Source organism: Colias eurytheme, chromosome 27 (genome assembly GCF_061535395.1).
Source record: "Colias eurytheme isolate Ceu_HAF_F1 chromosome 27, ilColEury1 Martin Lab GWU primary, whole genome shotgun sequence".
Lineage (NCBI taxonomy): Eukaryota > Metazoa > Arthropoda > Insecta > Lepidoptera > Pieridae > Colias > Colias eurytheme.
The window spans coordinates 2074992-2102591 of record NC_143006.1 but is presented as its reverse complement, the minus strand read 5'-3'; the positions used below and the strand labels follow the sequence as shown (position 1 = coordinate 2102591).

Genomic DNA, 27600 nt, shown 5'->3' with positions numbered 1-27600 from the left:
ATAGAAAATTCAGTGGGGTTGAGAACTAAACAAACAGAAGTAACAGAGACGCGAAGAATAAAAAAAGAGGACGAAAACGATAATTCGTTGATGCTTTCCCTTTTCGACGTATTGTTAGGGTACATCACCAATCTGCAAAAAACAAAACTGATAATTCCCAATTGCTGATTAAAAATGAAAAACAAATAATCGACAACAGTGGTGAAAATTTGCTGATCACATTGAAACATCCTTCAGTGGTAGCAGATTTACTCATTTAAAATGTATCGGTGAACAGCGTAAAGGAGAGGAGGACAGGAAAACATTATGAATGTGGATGGTGGATTGTATACAGGGTGTAATCGATAAGTATGTGCAGGCGATTATGACGTTATTATTGCAGGTATCAAAAAACTTAAAACTGATATCGAAATTACTTTACCTAATGAGCAAAATGACAATAATAACTTTTTAAAAGTATAACGAGAAACATCGAAAAAATTTACTTTATACACTCCCATATCAAAAAGGGAAAATGGGACTAGTAGAAGTTAAATGTCTAATTCCGGCAAAAGACATGAATGCGGAAAATGCGGTTAAAAAAAATTTAATATTTGAAATACAATGCAAAAAATAACACTTTTGTCATAGATAAGAATCATGACTATTTTTTCAAATTCAGGGACAACTAAACGTTGCAGAAGCAGAAGTCTGCTTATTTGCTGTTTGGACTGGAGTGAATCATTCGTTATAAATAGAATATATAAAAAAGTATGTAACGTTTAGGCAAAATAAAATGATGGACCATTATCAAGATTTTACATAAATTGCCTACTGTCAGAATTGATTGATTCGAGACTTCAGCATTCGATGCCCATCAAGGACCCATCCTATATCATTCAAGCGAATGAAAAAAAAGAGATTAATCCAGTGCAACCGATAAAGCATCAGAATGCTAGCAAAAGATTTATTAGGTTTATCAATATTAATCTATATATTATACATAATATAATAAATCTGTAGAAGACGCGAAGACTGACATCCGCGCGGACGGAGTCGCGGGCGGAAGCTAGTCAGTAATAAATATCTTTTGTTTTCATTTGCGTATTTTTCTGTTTTATAATTTTTTAACACAAACATTACATTTTTTTTTATTAAATACAAAATGTGTTTATCCGTTTTATTAGTTAAACTGAATAACTTTCACTAAGAAACTTAGGTCGAAAAAAATGTATAGAGTTATGCATTTTGTATGGAAAGCTTATTTTTTTTATATTTCGTCCAAATTTCTTTGTAAAAGTTGATCAGTTATATAAACATGAAGTTGAAGATATCAATAGAAAGTATTCGCAAATTTTGTGTACTGATAAAAAAAAAATCACCCGGTGTAATTTTCACGAAAATTGTTTCAAATTGTCATTTTTGGTACTTATTACGAATATTAAATTATACGAATGATTTAATTTTTAAAAATTAAGTGGAGCAACTTTCCCTTAGTACATTTGTATTATTTACATATAGGATGACAGGATGCATTTGTTTGCACTACTAGACCAAGCCCTTAAGCGATAGCTCACGTGCTGGTGGCAAAGTTGGGCGGCTTGCTTGTTATGGGTGTACACATAGAGTTTTAAGAATTCATCTATATGAAAAAAAAATGCGTCTGGAATTTTTTAATTATTTTTTACGTACTCAGCGTATGCAAAACTATAACCTCCTTTGAGCTTAGTATACCAACAGCGGGACACCCTGTATAAGAGAAGATACGTCATATATCTACGTAATAAAATTTAATAACCAACATGTTTTTGCTAGATATAGGTATAAAAGAAAAAAAGAAAACTATTTTAAATATTTCAGTGACTTACACTTACGGCTTGTTGGCTTTCGACGCCGGGCTAGATGAAAATTGGTCATGATTCGAGATCTATTTTTCTTTCAGACATTAAAAACTATTGCAAGGCGATAAATCAGTTTTAAAACTTAACTTCCAACATGGCCACAGACAGATTAAAATGTTACAGATTTTGACGGTAGTCCAAACATTAATAAGTGAAAATACCTCCAATTTTTTCTGTTTGTGTGTTACGTTTTACGGTTGTGGTCGTTTTGTATAGTATTGAAGTTTAAATAAATGTTTATAGAAAAAGAGAGACAAAAAAGACTCCGGCAAGAAACACAAAATAGACTACACTACGAAAAATATGCAAAATTTACAGAGCAACCAAACCGTTCATATAATTTGCCATTTCCTTTCAATATTTTTATTTCAAACGCATATTCATTAACATACGTACAAAATGTTCACAACCATAACATAATACAGTGCCCAAATAAAACATATTCGCATTAACGAGTGTAAATCTAACGGTTCGCTTAGAACAATTAAAATATTCGCGCATACGTGCCACAGCGGAAACGGCCATAAGGCAACAAACAATGAAGGATATCCCATGACCATATTATGGGAACAATAATATACCTACCTACGTTGCTCGTATGTACGTCGCCGTCATCTGGTTGAATCTGCTGTTTGATTGAATGACTAGCGCGTACAACTAATTAGCGGATTGTACAGTACGATTCAAATTAATGGCGGCTCGGAAAATCGCACGATCCGATGCGCAGAAAATAATTTTAGGTATTAGCGGGACGTTAAGGGAGTCGCACTCGCACCTGCTCCTAACTTCCGAACTTCCGAACCACCATTAAGTTTGTAACATAGTTTGAATAGAGCGGATATTATGCTCGGCAAATTATTGTTGAATGACTAGCGCGTTCATTGAATGACGACTGTTGCTGAGAATTTACTTTTTCCAAACGTCCACAAGAAGACGCGACGGTAAGACAGAGATAACGACTATGTGCTATCTGACATTCAGTGTGGTTCATGTCAGCATTGAATGATCGCGCTAGTCATTCAATCAAACAGCAGATTCAACCAGATGACTGCAACATATACATTTCGAATGCACATAACACACCGTGACTCAGTGATATGTTAATTAACTGGAGTCACTAATTGAGCGGCACAGCCTTGATTGGCCAACTAATAGGCGATATGAAATATTAGCTATAATTTTTAATTTACGATACGGTAAAGTTATTAGGCATGAATTTTATTTGCGATACCGCGTTAAAAGCTGTTTTGGCGGTTTTTCTTTATACACATGTTATGTAAAATAATGTAAAAAAATCTTTACCGTTAATTTAATAAATAATAAATCCTATAAACTTATTTCACACCTTTTTTATGAAAGAGCGGGCAACTGCTCGCCTGACGTGAAAACAATTTAAATATTCGCAATGGTTAGGCCTATATATATATAAATGAGAAAGGATTATGAACACATACAAAACACTCAGAGCAAAATATTTTTATCAAAATATATTTTACCCACCTTCAAACTGTCTATAAAAAAGAATTAATCCAATCCCATTCAATGGTTTAATGTGTGACAATAATATTTTTTTTTTATATATTTATTACTTACATAGAATAGATAACTACGAAACTGTTTTTTTTTTTATCTAAATTTTAATATGAATAAAACACATTATATTAATTTCTACATTTGGCTGGTAAGTAATTTATTTATTTTCTTATAAATACAAATATATTCACTACTTTCTACCCAATTCTTTTCGGTAGAAGCAACATTTGGGACACTTCAGCTTGTTATTTACATACACTTATTAAATCAAAAGTTCTCATACATGTTTGTACTGTTAATATTTATAACGTTTTTGCTCCAGAACTGCTGAACCGATCTGGATAAAATTTGAAGCAAAAATTGAATATCATTTAAAATAGGCTTTTTTTGTCCAGGTAGATAAGCGAAGTAGGAAGCTAAAAGTAATTAAGAAATACCATAAACTAAAATTGGTTATTATTACGATAAACAACTTTAAACTTTAATTTGGTCCTTCGAGGCATGACCTATATATATAATTTATTAATTATACGACATTCCAAAAAAATATAGAGGCTCTAAATTATTAATTCGTATTTATGTGTTCAATAGTCTAATATTTGCACGCAATTCGTTTACTTCGTATTATAATCAGTCAAGTACATCATAGAGATAGTATTTACTATTTAATATTTATCAATGTTTTTACAACACAAGGTCGTCTGTACTTTTAGTGTTTTTACTTTTTAGAATACACTATAATTAATTAAAACGATAAGTGCTCTAATATTGTGAGGTCAAATTTGTTTGTTTGTTTTGTTCTTGTTTCTGAAAGTACTGAACCATTTTTAATGCTACTGAATGAATTTAATAGTTTGTATATTTTATGATATGTTCATCGTCAATCCAGAGATATCTTGAAGAACGGATTGAATTGTAACATTTTCATGTTTTCAAATCATTACGGGATTCGAACCCGGGACATGTCGATCACAAACCAAATACGCAAATAGATCAACAAGCATTCAAAGTCTACATATAAATATGTACTAGGCATATAATATAATAAAATTTGTAACATCAATAATTATTACATAGGTTCTGCAAATAAATAAATTATTTATTTAACAACTTCACATAAGCAGTAAAAAATAAAACCTTCGATCGATATATCTCTTTATCTGGTTAGAAATAAAGAAAAAAATATTCTGTGTCGAGATTCATAAGAAAAATCGCGCGCGACCCACTGACCTAAAATGAAAATGAAAAGTGTAAAAAAACAAAGTCACAGTGGATATTTTCTTGTGTACGAACTAAATGGTAGAGTTGAATGTGCACTTCGTTTCGTTTAAAAAAACGATAAACGCTTGAAAATGCAGCGGGGAACGGAGCATCTTACTTCGGAAATGTTATTCAGAGAAAAGTCGAAGTCATTACATCTGTTTACGGACAGAATGTACTCTTTTCATTGTCAATAGCTGAATGTTCAAGTACTTCTAGAAAAATCAAACTATATCTTTTGAAAACCTATCGATAGAACAGTCAGGTATTTATGTTGGACTAGCTGTGCTCCACGGTTTCACCCACATTGCTCCGCTCCTGTTGGTCTTAGCGTAATGATATATGGCCTATAGCCTTCCTCGATAAATGGACTATCTAACACCAAAAGAATTTTTCAAATCGGAACAGTAGTTCCTGAGATTATAGCATTCAAAAAACAAACTTCAGCTTTATAATATTAGTATAGATTTGTCTTGGCCTGTATTGAGATAAGGCAATTTCCATTCTATTTTCACTGCAGGTTTCAGTACATATATAATTTGTTAAGTTTTAGGCAACACATGCAAATTTGAGGGTGGAGAGTTAGAAATTCATCTTAATTTGTTAAAAGCTTACAAAAAACGAACTGAAATTTTCAATAAATGAGAGCTATATATATATTAATTATTGACCCTTGCTAGAGAAGAGCATTTTTTTTTTCAAGTCAATAAGAATAGTTATGTACCAAAGCCTATTTAGCACTTATTTAGCAGACATTTCAAATAATAGATAACAATTAAAATTGTATACCAGTATATCTATTTCAAGTCTGTTATTTTTTATTTAATAATTATCTCTCTTTCTTAGCAATGAGGATAATGAATATAGTTTTCCAGTGCAAATATAGTGCAACTGACATAAACATTTCCTGATCTCGAAAAGTTTATTATAAAATTATATATGTCTACCATTCTAAGAGTAAGATAACATAGGAGTCTTGATGTAAGTTTAAGAATTTATGATCGAACATGCCAACCACACAAAAATTGTTAAAAAAATATTTTCATACCTTTCACAAATACACAAAAACTTTCATAGAGCCATTTCATAGTAGTTTTGTTACAAACACTTTGAATTGTGTTACAAACAACGAATACATATTTAGATTTAAAGAAATCAGGGGAGTTTTATATATATACTAGCTTTCCGCCCGCGGCTTCGCCCGCTTTATCTAAAACATAATAAATTATATACTAAAACCTTCCTCTTGAATCACTCTATCTATTAAAAAACCGCATCAAAATCCGTTGTGTAGTTTTAAAGATTTAAGCATACATAGGGACATAGGGACAGAGAAAGCGACTTTGTTTTATACTATGTAGTGATATGTAGATACTTATTAATATATTTAGGTACATAGATGTAAGTTTTCAAGTGTAGTATGTAATATAACATAACAAAAAACGATAAGAAATATTAATCTAGGTTTAAATCACAATAACTGCATCAAAGCTTCAGAGCACCTGTATCTATACTTAAAGATAACAAATCTATCTTTTGAATTGAGTTACTTTTAAGATAAGAGATCTTTTACATCACACTTCAACCTGATAACATGATAGTATTTTCTTGTGTGATGCTACTATAAAGCTATATACTTTATGGTATTATTATGTACATTATATGTATAATGCAAAGCACGGTTAAACAGTATACAGTGGAAAAATCAATGTAATTTCATGAAAAAAATTGCTTGTAGAATTGTTAAATGAAACAAGTAACAAAACATCATGTAGCTTATATATCTCTGGAGACTATGACATCCTTATTTAAGTATTGAGTAGTAGTATTGATACCATACCTGGTACATTATTAGTGGGAGCCAGCGCCCAGTCAGGGGAGGAGTCCTCTTCATCAGACATTTTTGTTAATTCACACCGCACAACCACTAGTTATCACTTTTTACACATGTCCATAACACATCCACTTAAATCCTAAGAGATTCACATTAACTAAGCATGTCTGGCCTTATCTGTGGTATGCTCCATTTTTGTTTATCTGTAATTAAAAATGATTATTGAAGCTAATTAAACTGTGTGTTATTTTTAATATCTATTCAGTTTTATGTACGAAGAACCAACAATATTTAGTACAAGAAATAAGTAAAAATACATTTTAACATTATATTTGTATTTAGTCTCAAAACTGTGTGGGTGTTGTCATATTTAGGGCACTCAAAAAGGCGATAGAGCGTTATTGCTAGTTGATAATGACAAAATTAGTAATGATTTATTTATATACAGCGTTTAAATGCCACCACAGCACAAGGAAGGAAATATAATCCGCTGCTCTATTGATTAAACTAAACAGGAAACATCAGTAAATTTTCACCATTGTCTAACGATTCGTAGTCGACAAATGCTTTCTATCCGTTTATTACAAGGTTGCGGGCGTCAAACGATACTAGAGCGCTTTCGCAATTCACAGATTTGAACTTTATTTAGACGGCATTGCATTTTAATCACAAAAAAAACTAAAGTTGCAAGCCGATGACATATTTATTCTGTTCCGATTCGTTACTATAAATAAACAAAAATTTTATACTTGCATTTAAAGAGTGGTTTGTATCGACGTCTTTTTACTCTTTATTCTATAAAAATTCTTATTGTTCAATCTCGTATACAATAGCAAAGATCTTAACCTAAATTTATTCTATCGATTGTTATGCAAAAACACACAGATGACTCATCATAACCACAACAACTGCACAATTGTATTTTCACTTATCAATATTCACCTGATTTAAAATGGTAATATCATGAATTATCGCTATCGATATATTTAAAAATCACAGAAAATATTTAGAGTCCTTCCAAGCAGACATTTTTCTCGGGGAGTAGGGGATTGGGGAAGTGGGGAGCCGAGGCGAGAGAGACACACAATGTTTCCATATATCGTTATGAGTTTCCCCTATTAAACAATAAATCTTTAAATATTATTACTATTCAAACTTCAAAGACTTCGAAATTAAAGCTTTCAGTAGCGATAGCGATTTATTTTCAATAGCGACGTTCATTATTCTATAATTACAAAATTTTAAACCTTAATATACTATCTTTTATACAAAAATGAAGACGACAACGTGTTTGTTAAAGCTTTAAGAAAAAAATATAAACTGTCCCCTAAATATTATTGCATATTTAGTTTATTTAAATTTATGAATAAATTATATTTTAAACAAAAATATATAGGTAAACATTGTGATTTTAAATCGTTTGCGTAAAAACCTCTGAATAACGATCATATGGAACTGCCATATGCATGTACTTTTCCTGCATACCTAAGTAAACAAATCGGGGAACAAACATGGCGGGCTAGGGACGTTCACTTGTTCGTCTAGTCGATAATATTGTATCGATTGATGATAGAGTTAAGAATGGGTAATTCAGGTAATAAGAATTTTGTCTTTTTGAATGATAAGTATGCAGTAGGTGCTTACCTAGTAAGAGGTACTTCTTTCAACAAAATAAAAAAAGATAACTACTTCTATCGGGCAATCGTTACTCGGTAATTCGTGATTCGGATTAACCATTTTGCAATTGTACCTACCTACTAGGGATAGCTGTAGTGTGTAATCAATACATTTTGATATTTTCGTTCTGCAGTTTTATATGAAACAGCTGATTTTTTTCGCGATTGACAGGGTTTTCTTTATATACCTATGTATCCACACTAATCCTATCCTATCATACTTCCTACTAATATTATAAATGCGAAAGTTTGTGAAGATGGATGTGTAAGTTTGTTACTCTTTCACGCAAATACTACTGAACCGATCACAATGAAATTTAGCACACATATTGAGGGTAACTTGAATTAACACATAAGATAGGTTTTATAATATTATAAATGCGAAAGTGTGTATGTATGTATATTCCGTTTTCACGCTAAAACGGATAAGCCAATTTTGATGAAATTTAACATCGGGTTTTATTTGACTATGGAGCCATCCATGGGGTACTTTATTTATTTATTTATAAGCTTTATTGCACACAAACAGAAAATACAAATTTTACTTAATAGGACATATTTAGTCAAAAGGCGGCTTTATTGCTCCAAGCAATTTCTTCCAAGCAACCCATTCGATCATAAGAGCATTCTTTACCCGCGACTTCGTTCGCATGTACGAAAATAAAAAAGAGCAGAGCCGCTGGCTAAAATACATGTGAGTGACTCAAGCAGATGTTCAAGCCTCAAGGGCAAGTATAGTTAAATAACAAACACAATTTTTTCATAAAATAATTTATTTAAGTTATAGTGGTTACTATATAATATGTTTAGGTACATGCGACAGTAGTCTCAGATGCGGCAAATGAGCTTGGCCATATACAGTGTGGAAATTTGTTGACGGACCACTTCATTTAAACATTTAATTTTCTTTTTCTGTTTCTCCACTTTTTCTTCTATTTTTTTTTAATTCTTCGAGTGCTGAAGCCTAAAACATTAAATAAATTTTAATAATTGATAACAGTTCTCATAATTATATACATGAATCTCAGCATGTATGACTAAGACTATGAAAAAGTTACGTATTGAAGTTCCCTTTTTTTAAACAAGAATTATTTCATATAGGTTTTCTATTCAAGAACTGCTCTTACCAATTCAAGATCCTTGGCATCTTGTGGATGTGGATAACAGCATGATGGTTGATCAGTAGTATTTCATATGTCAATTAAAGCAAATTGAGATGGATGGTCTGCCTGAAAGAGATAAAAATGTTACATTAGATATGGTCCCAAGTAATAATAAATAGATTGCTACAGAAACATGGACTCAATGTTTGGTAAATTGTAAAACTTTTAGTATTTTTTTTTATTAAAATAATTTATTGAACAAACATAGTGTATTATATACTTATGGAAAGTGTAGCTTTCCAACAACGAAAGAATTAAAAAAATTGGACCAGTAGTTTTGAGGTCTTTTTGTGCATACACAATCAAATCTTTCCTTTTTACAATATTAAGTATAGAAAAAGTTTGAGACCATGTAATAAAAGTTTCACTTTAAAAGATTTTAATAATGTAGGTAATATCTTAAAAACTAAAAAATAACTCAGTAGGTTTTAAGTACCAGTCATCACACCACTTGTCTCATGACACTCTAGGTCTCTAGAGCATATAAGTCAAAAAAGATATTGTGAAGCATATAGCAATTAGATTAATCGGTCAACAGTAAGGGGGTACAATTTCAATTACTACCTTGTACCTAAAAAAAACAAACAGGATGAGCTAAATAAAATCTATACTATAATATTATAAAGCTGAAGAGTTTGTTTGTTTGTTTGAACGCGCTAGTCTAGGGAACTACTGGTCCGATTTGAAAAATTCTTTCGGTGTTAGATAGCTCATTCATCGAGGAAGGCTATAGGGTATATAATATATATCACCACGCTTCGACCAACAGTATTGGAGCCACGGGGGTGAAACCGCGCGGAGCAGCTAGTTGTTTAATAAAAAGATTGATGAATTATTTACCTTTGCAAATACTGTTGGGATAGCATCATCTCTCAATCAAACAATGTTTAAAGTCTTATTAAATGCGCTCTCTTCAAAGTGCAATGAGCACACATTAATGTTTTTAGTTCCTGGCCGGATATTTTCTATGCCAATCTTTTCCAACCATGCCTTTCGCCGGGATTCGTTACTTGGTAAACTAAAACGAGAAAATATACAACAACATATAACTTCGCACGTAATTAATAAACAAATTTATCGATAAGGTGTTTATGCGATGATGTTCGACACTAGCACTCATGTTTATGTTTTCGATGCAAATGAAATAAGGAGAATATTGCGGGTTTCTACAGCTCATAATAACTAAGATGATTAAATGTAAAATGATTAAAAGATTTCTATACACTTGATAATAAATACACTTTAATATAAGCAACAATTTAACAAAATGTTAGCCACTTACCCTTGAAAGGTTAGATTCGGCCTGTTTTTGCTTTGGCATAGGCCACAACCTACTATAGAACACTTCATGGTACCTATTATTAATTTCAATTATACTTATTACACTAGATTATGGTCGAAAAACACTGGAAAATCATAAAAATTTCACAATGACATCTTCTCACATGTAAACAAAACCGGATACTAAGATGGCGTCCGTGGCAGCAAAGGTACATCGATGCCAATGAAGAGGGCGCTAATAAAAAGAGTGTTGATGCTTTTTCTAAGGTAAAACCACTGTTGTGAGAAAGAGATGGGTATATCATTATTATTTCCGCGTCAAATTGAACAATTACGGCAGTTCCATAGGATTCTTTGTTCTGAGGTAAAAACAAGCGTAAAAATTACAAATATTGGCAACACTTAAGGCTGACAGCTTATTGTTGCCATTCTTCCCTATTTCCAATATTTTCGGCAATTCTTCAGCATATACTCAGATAACTACCAACTTGTTCCCAAAGCAGTAATTACACAAAATATATTTCAAAATAAATAGTAAGTACCTTTTAGAAATATTGCTTTAATATTATGACTTTTTCTTTGTCAAATGCAATTAATTTTTATTTTATTATTGCTATTGAGAGGTATTTATTAGGTTTATATCTAATATGTTTTTCTACTTAATAACAAAACACTAAGAATCACTATTCAAATACATTTTTAATGAAAAAGAAACATAAATGGAAATAGTCAATACATTTGCCACTGGATGTTTTATTTTTTCAATGCCAGCCGTTGCTAGTTGCTACTGCACAAGGAATCTGTGATTGCTAAATTCAGAAGTCGTCAAACTGGCAACGTCCATACCGGATATGATACAGGAAATACGTAAAATTTTAGACTTATCTTTTAAAAACCTTTAAAGTATTTTAGTTGTAAACCAATATTTTTACGTAAATTTATTCATTTAAAAATAAATAATAATTTATAATGATGATATACTATGAAATTGTGTGTATATTTATATAAATGTATATAAATTCCTTCAATAAAAGTTGTTGCATTGACAGAGCGTCATCGTACGTAATGGAGTCGATGTTCACTTTGACGAAGTTATGATCATGAAAATTGAAGTTTTTTCAATGAAATATTACGTAAAAGTGTTGTGCTATTAAGTATTTCGTTGCAAGAAGTTATTAAAAGTAACTTATGGATCTTATAATTGGAAAAAAGTGTATATACAACCTCATTTTATGTACAATGGTATGTGTGCCATCAAAATATTTTGGAAAGTTCATTGTAATTACTTTTATATTACAGGTTATAGATTTCTATGGTTTAAAATAAAAGTGTAAAGCATGTATAAGTTACAAAGCAACGTTTTTCGTTCCGTAATTACCCTTGAATTAGTGAAATATTACATGGCTTTGTAGTTCGCGTAACTGGGTAGCAGTTGGAAAGGTCATGCATTATATTGCGTTTTTGTTTTCAGAATGAGAACTACGATTACGCTGCCAAGGCACAAATTAAAGCACGCTGATTGTGCGCGGATACATTTGGAAGTGTAGTTGCGACGCATTTTCATGGTTTTACGAGGGCACGTCGTTGCAAAGACTGATGAAGGAATGGCTTCGGATCAGCCAGTAAAGAAGAAACAGAGGATAGATGGTCCTGATATAGATGAAGGAAGTGATAAATCGGGAGAGGATATTCTCACGGATATATACGATTCTGAAACGCCAGCTGAACATTCAGGCGATTTCATTACGAGAAATGGAGAATCGCCTGACAGTGGTACAGTGAGTGAAGATGCGGTCGACTGTTCGTCAATCTTACGGCTGCCAAGTGACACTAATGTGGAAATAATACCCTCGTCCAGCAACACACCTCACTGGACTGTAGCTGATGATAAATTACTTACTGAACTACGGACTCTTCAAAACTCTTTAGTTGGCCAGTGCTTGTGTGGTTTAGACGAAAATGTTATCCTACAGCTATTTGATAGACGATTGCATATTGCAACCTGGCCGTTGACATGCTCTCTCACATACTTATCAACAATGCAATTGCTATTTGACATTTATTTGAAACAAAACAATTCTGGCACAATATGTTCACGGCTGATGCACGCTTGTGATATATTCGTTAGAAACAGGCATGACTGGATAACAGAAGTGGTCGAATTGTCAGAACACAAAAGCAAATTCATTACATTTGTGGCGAGTAGAGTCTTAGCAAGCTTTCTGATAGTATCAAAGGATACAGTGGATGAGAATTGGCTACAACAGATTGCAGAAAATATTTATTTATTTGATAGAATAAACAGGATCACAGTACAAAAGATTAACTTCAGTTTAGATATAATAAAGAGGATAGTTGAATGGAAGGATGTAGAACAGCATCCACTAGAGGACAGTAATTACATAAATACAGCAGCAAATGTTCAAGTACAGGAAGACAATCCCTTCCGGAGTAGTTCCAGCTATGGAAGCATGCCTTCAAACTCACGAAATGATAACTTACATAGTGCCTTTTCTAATTTACAAACCCATAGTTCTCCTTCCACATCAAGTAGAGATAGCTCCACTGAAAACAAGCCAGTGACATTTAAACTTCACGAACCAGTGTTAAAATTACCTCCTGAACAGCCTATGGGCAGGATAGAGAGAAGCGAGTCGCCTGAACCTCAGCCTTCAAGAATAGAGAGGGTCAATGAACATGGTTGTGTTACTGTTATCTTAACCGATTCAGAATCATTTGATACATCTCATATTAAATGCTTAACGATAAAAACTCTAGAACACCACTGGCCAGTGCTTGTTAAGAATATGAAACTACTGCTACTCAGGTACCTGAATTTAAGTAATGCTGAAAATTGCGTGCTTACGTTTTTCTCCCTGTGGGAGAACATTATTAGTGTTAAGGCTAATCTGTCAGTGATAGATACGAAGCCATTCTATGCAGACTTACAGAGCTTCATTGATTTACTAAGAAATACACTACTACCACCCTTAATATATAGTCATCTGTTAAGTTTATTCAATGAGGTTTTATGCTATGGCTCCACATTAGCCTTACAGGATATCTTGCCAGAAGAAATATGTACGTTAGCACACTCTATTGTAAGGTATGTTAAAGATTTTCGTCTACTGAGTGATGTAAGAGTCCAAAGCAGTAGGAGTGGATTTGGCTTTTTAGGACATGAATGTACTGTATTGAAAGATTACTCGTTAGGCACTGAGGTAGCTCCCATATCAACGTCAATACAATTAGTCGACCAAAGCTATGGAGATGATGACAATGATGACAACAATCAATTGCATGAAGTCGATAAGACTATGTTACAGCGGATGTCATTATTAGTACTGAAATCAGTCGCTGTAACAGTGAAAGAAATGCGATGTGACTCATCCGATAGCTCTATAGATTCATCTGATTATAATGCTATACAAGACATGCAGATTGTCGAAAGATCGATACGGGATGTGTTAAAGAAGCTGGACTCGTTCATACGTAATCGATTAGAATTCCACCCAGAAACACCATTCACGAAAATGTTGATACACTTATTCAGTGAGCAAGACGATTACTTGATTGAATCTATGGTTTGCACGTTGGATATAACGGTTGGTATAGTTTACAGGAATTCAATGTACCCTGACTTAATACCGATGCTAAATCCTATAATGTCATTTATGGAATTCCTCAAAGTCGTATCGCACGACAGCGATGTACTCCTAGATTACTTGGTGAGTAACGAAACATGCTTTCTGTTGTATTTGTTGAGATTTTTAAAGTATGTACGAAGGAATTGGCCGAAATTTCTCGAGACGTGTCAGCAAATGGATGATACTCGAGGGTTGGACGAAACAATGAGGGTTCTTATTAGGTTACGTTTACAGATCAGTAGGCTTGTCTCAAAGTCCCTGTTCCCTTATAATATTAGCCCTGTTCTGAGGTTGTTGGAGGTCTGCGAAAGCCTGTATGAAGGCAATGAATTCAGTTAAATGTGTCTGAACGGTTTTAGGAATTTTAACGGAGCAATCTGTCATACAGGCTTTTAATGCTGGGCATTTACAAATAACAAAAATAAATTTTCTTTCCATTCTCATCTCTAGTAGTTGACTTACGAAATATTGTATTTCGTGATTTTATTTTCTAAATGGTCAAAATTCTTCATATAATTTGCTCTAATTAAAATTCCTGAAACTTAATTTCTATAAACAATCCCACAAAGACTGCAAATTATATTAACATTCCAAATTTTTAATTGGCAATTTAGTTAATTAGTAAGTAGATTAAATTAATTTATACTAACTATAGATGTATATGTGTAACAATTATTGTTGTATAATGTCTTCCAAATACAGATGGTAATAATACATGGTATAATAAAAAAATATATAATATTTAAACTGCAATTTGTGACTTAATTTCTTACTTTACATACAAAATAAAAGCTAAAGACTTCTTCTTTAACTTTAAAATGATAATAATCATGATATAACAAAAATCCAACTGGAAATCTCTGGAAACATGGATTGCAAACTAAAAAAAAATACCCGCTATTTGATATTATTTATATACCATGTAATTATTACCAACGAAAAGTGCCTTATCAATAAAACAAAGGTGCTCAATAATAACTAGCATTTCCCACACAAAAGTTATGCTTCCTTTAAGTAGCCTAGTTTTAATTTATTTTAAATGTGTATATTGTTTAGTTGTAATGCATATAAATGCGGGTTTTTTATCTAAATTATATTCTAATGCCACTTTGTAAATATGCCATCAATTACCATAAGTAAATGTAATCAGTATTAAAACAATTTTAACTTATGAACATACCTTTGTATTAATAATAATGGAATGCCACAAGGGATTTTATTGCAAATATTTTTGTTATGTTTATAAATTAATTATTATTACTTACGAAGATAAAATTTCCGCAAAAGAAAATTTCTCTTTGTGGGATGATAGATTTCTTTTAAACAAGTAAGGAATTATTTAAGAATTTTTATAAAGAAATAGAAAATAATTTGTATTTTGCACGCCTCATAAGCGAAGCGTTGAGGTGGGTACTACTGTCACTTCGCGCAAAACATCTGATTTTTCAAACTTAAAATGTCTTTATGTATCATACATTGCACTTGTAAGATAATACATACACACACATATTAAGAAAAAACATTATTTTTAACGTTCATGATATTTTTGATGTCATTTTTGTTATTTAAACTAGTTAAAAAACAGTTTAAAAAAGTTCTGTCTTGGACGTCCGTGTGTCTGTATGTGCGGATCCTTTTTCTTGTTAACACGATAGCGACCGAAATACTTTACTAATCGAGTCTTTTTTTTTCTCTTACGCTTGAGTATGCTCAGGAATAGAACCCTTTCATTTTTCAGGGTCTGATTCGATGTGGTTTAATTGTTATTAAATAAACAAAAATAATAATTAATAAAAAATTATTAAAAAAATTATGAGGCGTGCACTTTTGGATTTTCCAAATTATTTTAGTTTCGACAAAAATATCATTTATTATCTATGGAATATTCTAATTGCATGCGATTTTCATTGATTAAAAGTTTTTATGTCATGAAATATAAAAACTTACTATTTTGTTAATAAACATACAGAAAGCTTAGAAATTGTTATTTTTAAGTTAAATATATCAAGAACATTTGCATTATCTTCCTTTGTGGTATGAATGAACTCATAAAATGTTTATGAAAAAAATCTTGTATAATTAATAATTATGTACCACACAATAAAAGTAACACAGACCGAGCATTTCTTGAGTTCTCTGTATCATAATATATTTTTGTTAATTTAAATTTAAGTCTTTAGGTAACCTCAATATTAGCGAACTATTTATGTTTAAAATAAAAATAATGACGTGAAAACAATGCAATCCGTAAAGGTAAACAATTTATTTGAATCTCAGCCATTTATTGTTTTTAATTGTACTTGTAATCAAGCAAAATATTTTCTGAATTGTTGAAATTAGAAATGAAAATATCTCTCATATGTGATTGTTGCAGAAAAAAAATCTTTTATATCAGACCAAATATTAATAGTGGCCTTATAATCATTTACTTAATTGAAAAATAATAATCATCCACCATCATGGAATCATTTATAATTACATAATTCTTTATGTTATTTTTATTTATGATACTTTATTGTACCTACATCAGGAATTGGAAATTCTTCAACAATTCAGATACTACATAATTATTAAAAATATTAAACCATGTGTAATTATTATTTGTTTATTATCTAAAATCCTACAAAATGTACTGGCTTTGTAATTCCAGCTTCAATTTAAAATTGTATTTGAAAATTCGGATCATTTAAAATTATATTTCGAAGGCACATTTACTGTTTTTGTAAGCCTAAACATTTATGTATTTAGGATAATTCTAAGTATATACTTGTTATTCGTAGATAATAATTTAACAGCAATAAATGAAATATTTTTGTACATGATTAAATCTCTTTGTTTTATTCTTCTACAACTACATTTTTTTTTTTAATTTTAGTTCAAGGACCACAGAACAGTAAAGTAGATAGAAGTGTGATGTGGGCGTGGCCCACGTGTCAATGATAAGTTTAGATCACCTAACTTGCTCTCAGTTGTGCGCAGAAAAATATTCGAGTCGGTTGTCAGCTGTCAAACCTTTTTTCCATATTTATTTATTAATTAGGACGTGTTGTTCGGTATAAAGAGTGCAAAAATGATAGCAGACGAAATAATATCAGCAATGAAGGCATTTCATACCGTCGGTAAGTCTTATTTTAATTTATTTTAATTATATTTTATGTTATAACTTCGCTTGTCGTAATTTGTCAAAATTGTATACAAATATCTAGTCAAAATGAACCTTAATCCATAAGAAATTAGTACTATTATAGATTGAACAGCAAACAAGACTTTCTGGAATATTATTGCAATAAACAAACGAATTTCGCTTTAGTGATGCTTGTGGTGCATATCGACAGTATCGATACTTTAGAAAAGACAAACATTATAAATATTAAATTTTATTTTATTAGGGTTCCGTAGCCAAAATGGCAAAAACGGAACCCTTATAGTTTCGTCATGTCCGTCTGTCCGTCTGTCCGTCTGTCCGTCTGTCACAGCCGATTTACTCGGAAACTATAAGTACTACAGTGATGAAATTTGATGGGAATATGTGTTGTATGAACCGCTACAAAAATATGACACTAAATAGTAAAAAAAAGAATTGGGGGTGGGGCCCCCCATACATGTAACTGAGGGATGAAATTTTTTTTTTCGATGTACATACCCGTGTGGGGTATCAATGGAAAGGTCTTTTAAAATGATATAAAGTTTTCTAAAAAACATTTTTCTTAAAGTGAACGGTTTTTGAGATATCAGCTCTCAAAGTCGTAAAAAGTATGTCCCCCCCCCTCTATTTTTATAACTACGGGGTATAAAATTCTAAAAAAAATAGAGGTGATGCATGCTAATTAACTCTTTCAACGATTTTTGGTTTGATCAAAGTATCTCTTATAGTTTTTGAGATAGGTTGATTTAACTGTAATTTATTATATTTGCTGCTACGGAACCCTTTGTGCGCGAGCCCGACTCGCACTTGGCCGGTTTTTTTTCCTTAGCTTTCATTTGTCTAATTTATTTATAGATTTCCCAAAGAGGCTAATTGAAAAGAGAAATGGATAAATGCAACGTGACGAGTTAACTGGATGCCGAACAGTACTAAGCGGTCTAACAAAGGCCACCGATACATCAAACCTACAGCAGTTCCAAGATTTAAAATAATGCATATTTTCTATTTGTATTTTGTAAATATAGATTTATACTATTCTATTCCGTTTTTTATTTAATAATAATAATATAAAAAGACGTACTTAGTAGTAATAAACATACTCCAAAATCTGACGCATTATACTATACTCATATAAAAGAAAGAAAAAAAAATACACAAAAAATATTTATTTGTGAATTATCGATAACAAGGCTGACATCCCTCAGAGCATAGCATCAGATAAATATCAAGTTAATGTCATTAATGTTGAGTGACACAAATTTCAACCTTATCTCTATGTGTTGCGTTTCAAATTTATATCTATCGAAAACTAACGCCCTCTGTTGTGGAGTAGCTGAATGTTTTCGAATTTGGAATATCTGTGCAATGAGAAACAAAACAGCTAATATACCTAGGGATGTTATACTAAAATAAACCGTAACATGGTGCGTTAGGGTACATATTGAAATGCTGAATTTATAACCTAAGTCAGTTTTTACTCAAATTAAGCTGTCCAATCAAAGGCATAGTTTACTTGTAGTGTATAACTGTATAACTATCGGTTTAAATGTGTGGGTTTGGCGACACTGGTTTTCATACTAATTAGACATTACAGCACTTCTATATGGTTTTACTGTTCTGTGTCAAGGACGCACCCATGACTAAAAAAAATATTTTGAAAAGTAAACTAATGAAAATCACTTAATACTGTAGGTACTTTTTACTAGTACATACAGGTGAGAACCCTAAATCCTACCCACATCTAATAATAGTTTAAAACCACTTTAATACGAGTTAACGAGAGTAGATTTTGAGTGGGTATATAATGCCAAAAGGTATTAAATTAATTATTTTACTATCATAGTGTAATCATGAGTAAGTATTAAAAAAAGGACACATTATTTTAATTTTAGGAAACGCATTATTTTTATGTAGGATCGACAGAAATAAGTTAAATGTAGTTACTATGTCGATGATGTACAAAATTATTCGTAATTCATGTCCGGGCTACTTTAGCGAACAGCATTGCCACTAGCTGCCTACCGCTGAAGCTTGAATGCGCTCGCACCCGCGATCTAATTAATTATTATCGACATCCTCCTTACTGGAGAATAATACTAAAGGGATGTTTATAAATATCTTCGAACGGTTATTCGTTGTAGGACAAAGTGGCGCCATCTTATCTCACACACAAAACATGGTACGCTTTCTCCTACATGAGCTTATGATTGTGTGCGTAGTAGGTTATTAGAACGCGTTTGATTCAAGTTTCATGTACATCTTGCCGCAATCGATAGAGATGTGACATAAGTATTTCGACAAGGGGGTATTAAATAAAATAAAAACATTGTTAAATATTTTATTTTTCTAGTCAGACTTCTCAAAACTTTCCCATGTAATATCCAATCATGCCATCCATTTGTACATTTACAAGTTACTATACATAATTCTGTACATACACGAAAATAACAGCAGAGAATCACAAAACAATAATGTTAAAATTACAAAGTTTGGTAAATAATTTTATTAGTAATTTTCCAAAACTGCTACATAGTTCAACTATAAATTTATTATTATTTTTTAAATTGACATGAAAAAAATCTCATGAAAAGTTACTACATAATTTCTTTAATTTTTAATCAATGACTGAGTAGTAGACATGGGGCGGGTACCCGGCATGGATCCGGTACCCGGCGGATCCGGCACTTTTCGGATCCGGCCGGATACCGGGTAATGGGGCCGGGTACCCGGCAGTGCCGGATAATTTTACAGGAGCAGAAAAAAAATTAAAGTTCTATAATCATTTATTGGGACACAATTTTTAATATTCATATTTGAGTATTGGCAGATTATGATGCAGAAAAGTTAACTTTTCTGCGCGAGCAGCATTTAAGCGGCTTCTTTTTTTTTTCGTAAACTAGCCCTGCTTCTGAAAATAGCCGCTCACTGTATATGGAGCTTGCTGGTGTGGAGAGATACTTTGCCGACACCTTACTTAGTATGGGGTAATGCCCTCTGTTAAATCCCCACCATTTGTACGGATCGGTATTTCTTGCAGCCCTAGCCGTGCTTAAGTAATGATTCAATTCGTTATCAGCAGCTTCTTCGAAACAAGACCAAAATAAATCATGAGCCTCGGAAGCCACGTCGTTTGTTTTAGGTCTAGACCTTTTGTTTTGAGAAGGCCCTGCGTCATCTGGCTGATCATCATCTTCATATTCCAAAGATATTATTAATGCCTCTCTTAGAACCGCCTGTCGTGCTTGTTCGACTTGGAATGCATTATAAAACACAGACTTATAACGCGGGTCTAAAAAGGTTGAAAGGAAATAGTCAAACGACCCATAAGCGCTGCCGGGTACCCGGCAAAAATGTGCCGGGTACCCGGCAAAACCACTACCCGCCCCATGTCTACTGAGTAGTAGTGCTCTGAATAACCCATCGAAAACACAAACAATTTTGATAACAATCCGTGTTAATATAAAACAAATGGGTTATTAAGCCAGTGGCTTTTACGAAAGAAAACCTCTTAAACACAATAAGTATTTATATTATACGATACTTTGGATAACTATCGCGTATAACTGTGGTGTATAACAACGTTTTGATTATGATTTTTGCGGGGTGAGGTATGAACCGCGGGGGACATTTATCCGCGGGAACCAATTACAAAGCTCCAAATAATGTCAAGCATTACAAAATAATCAAAGTCCGTTAACCAGTTCCACAACTTCTGAATATCTTCTATTTTACTTATTTGTCCATTAAAATAACAATATTTGAAAATGTACATCAAAGTGAAAAATAGGTTATCAGCTCTTTTATCAACAAGTGGTGAAACTGTCCCATTCTTTAAAACTGACAGCTGATTTTTAATCTTCTATTATCTTAAAAATACAGCCGCCATTCCCCCTTTGTTTTGAATATATAAGACGCCCGTGTTTATCTTTTAATTAATTCTTTACGTATGTATGTAATTTAAATAATAACAAATAACGTTTATACAGTACTCCGCAATTTTTTAAAGTCTCATGACATGACTCTACATTTCAAACACACAAATCAGAATATTTTAAATCTCACACAAGTCCATACATGCACGTTTATATATCTATACTTTATTATACAATGTCTGACAACTTAACATAATATACCTATATGGTAAACAATTTATACTCACGATATATGTTATTTAAACTTTTATTAATTATATTTCACAGATAATAAAACAAGGAATACATGAAATAAGTTAGGCTGACTGAAAAAATAAAACTTATGTATTTCTCCATCAATTATCTTGTAAATATGTATGTTTTAACCTATGCCTTTGAAGATAATAGAAATGTTTCTACTGAAATTTGTTTGTTAACAAGTTCTTTTTCAATATGGAAGTTAAATTAAGTCATGTAAAAATACATTGCATTACAGTATGTTCTCACGTTAGAAAGCAAATAAGACGGTTTGGAAAATTCTCAGTTTAATCCCTAAGAGACAACTATTCTGTGTTTAAATAACATATACCGGGAGCACATCACAAAACATAGCACAAAAAACAACAAAAACACATCAGGTATCGTAATCCTCGTCAATCTGTAAATCAGAGTTAATGTTGTCCAAACTGACGGGTTTTGGTATTGGTATTTCCACTTTTTTCACTTTCGGTTTGGAATTTTGCCGTTGCACTTTCTTCACTGATTTCGCACTGATCACATTAGCCATTGCCGTATCTAACACTTTGATTTCTGGCTTCGTTACGTTCTTGGAGAAATCTATATTTAGCAGCGGAGTGACAGGTGTCACGGGTGTTTTGGGGGGAGTAGGTTGCCTTACATCTACAAAGAACGTTGGATCTTGCTTTGGCACAGAAGCTTCTAGTGGTTTATCCACAGGAGTCAGAGTCGCGTAGCTTGACGTCGACGGCTGAGGGCTTGCATACGTCGGGTTGACTTTTATCACACTCCTATGTTGTACTTCCTCAGTGACTAGCGTTTCTTGGTAAAAGTTTGCCGTCACTATTGGTTTCACGTCGTTCTTCTTTGTTAAATCTATGGCCTCTGTCGGTTGGTCTACGGTTTTGTCGAGTTGCACTGCTATAGCTAGCGGGGCGGTGTCTATGGGCGGTATGATTTGCTGCACTTTTATGTCCGAACTACTCGAACTGTTCGAGTCTTCTCTGACTACCCTCCTTGGCATTGATGCGTCAGAATATCTGAAATGGTCAAATAAAATTTTCATCATAATCAGTATAAGCAAGAATGAATTCTTGTTTGTTTTGTTAATAGTCATCTATGTAATTAATGTGATAATGTTCCTAAAAATAAAAATGCAATTGCAATTGACGTCAAAGCTCCTGTTTTCTACCTTTTTTTTCTTTAAATACCTAGTTTAAATGTATGACAAATAAACAAGCAGTGGCAATATTACCTTGAGGAATTTGGTGAGCTCTCCCCACTCTGTAACTCCTTCTCTTCTGCTGCAGTAACATCTGGTACATTTTTTACCTGAAATTTATTAATAAAAGTATTAAAACATTATTACAAACACATAACATAATAACATAATAATAACTTTATTGACATAAATAAATAGGTACAGCTTATATATGAATCCATAGGCTCCTGAATTAGTTAAATACTGTGTCTCAGGAGCCAGTGGCTATTTAAAGTAATTACCTATCCTATTTAAATTATTTATTGCCAAAACATATAAAAATTAAGACAAATAGAATTTTCTACATGAAAGAACGAAAATTTTGCGCCTGCGCATGAAAAGAGCGCGGGAGATTAATTGTTACTAGCATTGCTATGGTAATTGGTATCGCTGCACTCTTCGTCAAACATCTTCCAAAAAAGGCTTTTCAGCTATGATATATAAAAAAGCTAGATACGTTACCCGCTCTCTATTTTGGCAAGAAAAAACTCAGCTAAGTGCCCGAGTTTCACTTAGTCACGCACCATTCAGCGTCGTGGCTGGACGTTCTTTTGGCAGTTATTATTACGAAGTACATGAGTGAGACATGTATTATGTCTCGTGCGTGAGAGTGAAAGAGAGAACAACTGTATTTGTGATAATGCGTTAGTAAGTAGGTATGTATTAATTACGCTGTTTTTTAGTGCAATGATGTTGGCGTATGCCGCGTCTACTAGTATAATAGAGTCATTGCTTTTCAGTAGAAAAACATAAAAGAATTAGGTATGTCAATTTCTGAATATTTTTCTGGAAAGTTATATTTTTAATAAATATTTTTTTAATACTTTCACCAATAGAAAGTAAGTAACATTATGCATGATATATTTTTTTTCACGCACAACGCGTTGTTTGTTTATTGCCTACTTCCTTTAATGATATATTTGCATATCAATATGAATAAAATTTTGAGGTCGCGTGATATTGGTCGATTTTAATTTATGCGCCTATATTAAAATTTATATATTTTATTATTAAAATTATGCTTTGTTTTAATGATAATAATGTAAGGTTCGGGGCATTTCTGAATTATTCATTGTACAAAATTGTGAAAAAGATTTGAAATGAGCTTATTTTAAAGATAAATTAATAGTTACATATATTATTTTTTATCTTAATATCTTAATCTTAATACTTACTATTATAAAGGCGAAAGTTTGTAAGGATGTATGGATGTATGGATGTTTGTTACTCTTTCACGTAAAAACTACTGAACCGATTACAATGAAATTTAGTACACATATAGAGGGTAACTTGGATTAACACATAGGATAGGTTTTATCCCGGAAATCCCACGGGAACGGGAACTATGCGGGTTTTCCTTTGAAAACGCGGGCGAAGCCGCGGGCGGAAATCTAGTTTTTTATAAAGACCAGTACAATATTAATTAACAGTTATTATATGTGGATGAACCAGTTTCGTGTCCAAATTTAAAAAAAAACTATGTTTTAATAATAATTAGTAAAGCATTTTATTATTAGTTAGGTAGAAGTTTAGTCAAGTAGTCTTGTTTTAGAATTTCAGAAAAGGTCCATGTCCGTTTTGGCACATTATCTACTATAAGCGAAGTTGCAAGCACGAAACATCTTATCAGCGTACTCAGCCTGCTTTTACTTACTATGTAGCTGCGCTGGTACAAAATATAAGGGCAAATACAAATGGCAAATACAAAATATAAGGGCTTTCCAGAAATTTTTAGTCAAGAGACTGGGCTACTTTTATTTAAATATGTACTTTCATAAAAAAAATATAGAATAACTATTTGAATTACAAGAAATAAAATTATGCTACCTTTCCGTAACAAAAAAAAGAAGTAATAGTTGAAATTCACTCCGTATAGGTATTAGTTATAACATTAATTTGTTATGCTTATTTATGGTTTAGATTTTTTTTTTAAGTTGGTATACGCCTATACGCCTATAGGCCTTAATTCCAGTTATTTTTATTTTTTCCTAACCGCAAAGAAAAAAGCAGGGGAATGATAACGTTATATGGAATAGGTACATGTTAAATTCGGGTTTACAAGGCCTGGTTGCTAACCCCTATCGCTGAAGATGAACGCCACTAATCCCAACGGTGGCCCGTTGGGCTTAGTGGGTATGGCTTCCTGCGAACCCCCCCTCGTGCAGTAAAACTGTAAGGGGGATGCGTAAAGGCATTTCTCAAAGTTAAAAAAGGTACATCGCTACATAGTATAAAACAAAGTCGCTTTCCCTGTCCCTATGTCCTTTTGTACGCTTAAATCTTTAAAACTACGCAACGGATTTTGATGTGGTTTTTTTTAATAGATAGAGTGATTCAAGAGGAAGGTTTTAGTATACAATTTATTAGGTTTTAGACAAAACGGGCGAAGCCGCGGGCGGTAAGCTAGTCTTAAATACATGAAAACTCACCAGATCCCTCAAAAAGTCGAACCTCGACTCGGCCAGTATACACTGCTTGACGTGAGACGGGCTGAGCGTCTTCGCGTTCCTTTGCATCGTCACCTGCATGGCCTTGCTTAGGAGCGACTCGACGAATAGCTCTAATGTACGAGGTGTTGGTTTGAATTACTGAGTTAAGGATTTAGTGCAGATTTAAAGCTGTAAATCAATGCTTATACTGTTGTAAACCAACACAATATTTGTACATGGTTAAAAACTACATAAGACGTTTGAAAATGCTTTAACAATGTTATTTCTGAATGATTAAGGGCAATCTGTGGCCGTTAACATGTTATTTTTATTTATTTTTTGTTTCTAACTTGCACTTTGCTGTAAGTTGTATACAATGCAATTAAAGTACTTCGAAATAATAAATGAACATCACGGGTGGACCGATTTTGATAATTTTTTTATTATTATATTCCTTTAAGTACGAGGATGGTTCTTATGTAAAGAAAACATAAATTCTTCATTCATTCATTCAAAAACTTTTTCTTTACATAATATTTATTCTTGTTTAAATCCAAAAGTTATGTTTCGGCGAGCATTCTACTACAATTATGTTGTTATCTTCTGACTCATGGTAAACCGTTGACACTTTGTACTTATATTTTGAATATGAATAAAAATTATCTGCATTTTTAACATTTTATTCAACTTCAATGTTTGCATTGTTCATAAAAATTTAAGAGAAACCATGTAAATGTAAAATTGACTGGATAAGCATTTCTTTCTAATAAGAAATGAAATAATTTTTCTATAATCAACAAATTGTGTTCTTAGCTATCTTCTAAGTTAAATTTCAGCAAATATGTTTTAGTTTAAAAATACATTTAGGGTGCACTCACACACATCAGTCACCGTCAAGTCACCGATGACTGATCGGTGACGGTTTGTGTACGTATCCACAAACACCAGTCACCGTCATGTTGTCCGTCAGTCACGTCGCCGGTTTGACTGAATCATTGAACACATACATCAGGTTAGTGAGTGATTAGACGTGTGTCACGCTAGAGAACATGTAGCAATTGACGGTAGCACGACGCTGACTGAACTGAGACGTGACGGCACCGGGTGAGTGGGGATAAAAGTATGATACATGTATGGAAAGATTATTTGACGTGCCTGACCGGGGACGTCACTGATAGATTTCGTGCCGGCGACTGTCGTGTGGGAACAGAGTCATACTAGAACTATTGATACATATTTTTTTTTAATCCTGTCCGGTGACGTGCCGTGACGGTGACTGATGTGTGTGAGTGCACCCTTAACATGCAAGCTTTTTTATTATATTGTAAAAGCCTTGATTTTGAAGTAACACAGGTACTTATTATGAATATTATTTAAATTAAAATTTTAAATATACACAATATATTTATTTCAAAATAAATAACAATATAGATTTAATGAAAATAACAAAATACAGTGTTCTCAATTTCAGGTTTGATTAAATATTAAATTGTGGCAGCAAAAGAGTTATAATAAATGTGATAAGCACTATGCTTAATATCAGTTAATTAAACCAATATAAATTGGGTCAGTATACACTTATTGGTATCTCAGTATGTTATTATATAAAACACAGGTCAGAATTATTGTGTATTTTTAAATCTTTGACTGTGTTTAAGATAAAAATGACATCTTAATTACAATGTAAATATAGCATAGAATATAGGAATAGCACAAACGTTTTCAAAATTGATCATGTTATAAAAATAACATCAACTGTCTATTGCAAAACCAAAATATGTTGTTATTGTAAATTATAAAAATATGTGTTTTAGGTAAAAAGGATATAGATTATGATAGGCACAGCCTGGGCAACCTTCCCCACTTCTTCATCAGTCTGCATAATCTTCTTTATTCGCCCCTACAAGCAAACAATGTCATGATATCACCAATCTCACGAAAATATCGACAAAAACAATCGACTATTTTGACCATTTGGGGCGGTTTTTAGACGTTTTTCGACTTACTGCTGGGAATCTGGCATTGTATTTTCTCTTCTTTGAAGGCATGGTGGTAATCCGTTCACTTTTGCACTATTTAAACTTATATTAAAGCTCTCTTCGCCATTCCACTGTGATACATCTCGCGCATTTTTAAGGTTATAAAAGAGAGACGTTCGCAGCCTACTTCATTTATATACCAATCTGACAGATTTTCCACCTCTATCATGGACAACAGCGCAAATTTCAATACACGCATAATTTCTTATGTAATCAACTTAAGAATTTAATAAAAATGTGTGCACATAATCACGTTAATACAACATATTATTCTTAAAAATTATAGCTATAAATTTTAAAAAAT

The 27600-nt window shown here is 32.5% G+C and overlaps 3 protein-coding genes and 1 long non-coding RNA gene across 4 annotated transcripts in view; 1 reads left to right on the top strand and 3 right to left on the bottom strand.

Moving 5' to 3' along the window:
* gek (serine/threonine-protein kinase gek) overlaps positions 1–7577 on the bottom strand; it is an 85879-nt gene extending 78302 nt beyond the window's left edge. The window contains exons 1-2 of the mRNA XM_090117224.1: positions 7450–7577; positions 6514–6710 (exon numbers count right to left, since the gene is read on the bottom strand). Coding sequence (XP_089973350.1) covers positions 6514–6574 — 61 coding nt within the window. The 5' untranslated portion in view covers positions 6575–6710; positions 7450–7577. The remainder of the gene's footprint in view (positions 1–6513; positions 6711–7449) is intronic.
* Positions 7578–7983: 406 nt separating this feature from the next.
* Positions 7984–10993, bottom strand: LOC149896787 (uncharacterized). Its single transcript, XR_016458274.1, has 4 exons — positions 10629–10993; positions 10187–10364; positions 9311–9412; positions 7984–9147 (listed from the first exon to the last, which is right to left on the bottom strand). It is a non-coding gene; the product is annotated as an uncharacterized LOC149896787 (long non-coding RNA).
* Positions 10994–11683: 690 nt separating this feature from the next.
* lin (protein lines homolog) lies at positions 11684–15648 on the top strand. The gene is made up of 2 exons (XM_090117192.1): positions 11684–11869; positions 12099–15648. The coding sequence occupies exon 2, from the start codon at positions 12190–12192 to the stop codon at positions 14611–14613; it is 2424 nt and encodes an 807-aa protein (XP_089973318.1). The 5' UTR covers positions 11684–11869; positions 12099–12189; the 3' UTR covers positions 14614–15648.
* A 5169-nt stretch (positions 15649–20817) lies between these two features.
* Positions 20818–27431, bottom strand: NC2alpha (negative cofactor 2 alpha). The gene is made up of 5 exons (XM_090117287.1): positions 27264–27431; positions 27085–27157; positions 25258–25400; positions 22823–22899; positions 20818–22607 (listed from the first exon to the last, which is right to left on the bottom strand). Exons 1-5 carry the CDS (start codon positions 27303–27305, stop codon positions 21965–21967), a joined length of 978 nt encoding a protein of 325 aa, XP_089973413.1. The 5' UTR covers positions 27306–27431; the 3' UTR covers positions 20818–21964.
* Between the last annotated feature and the right edge of the window lie 169 nt (positions 27432–27600).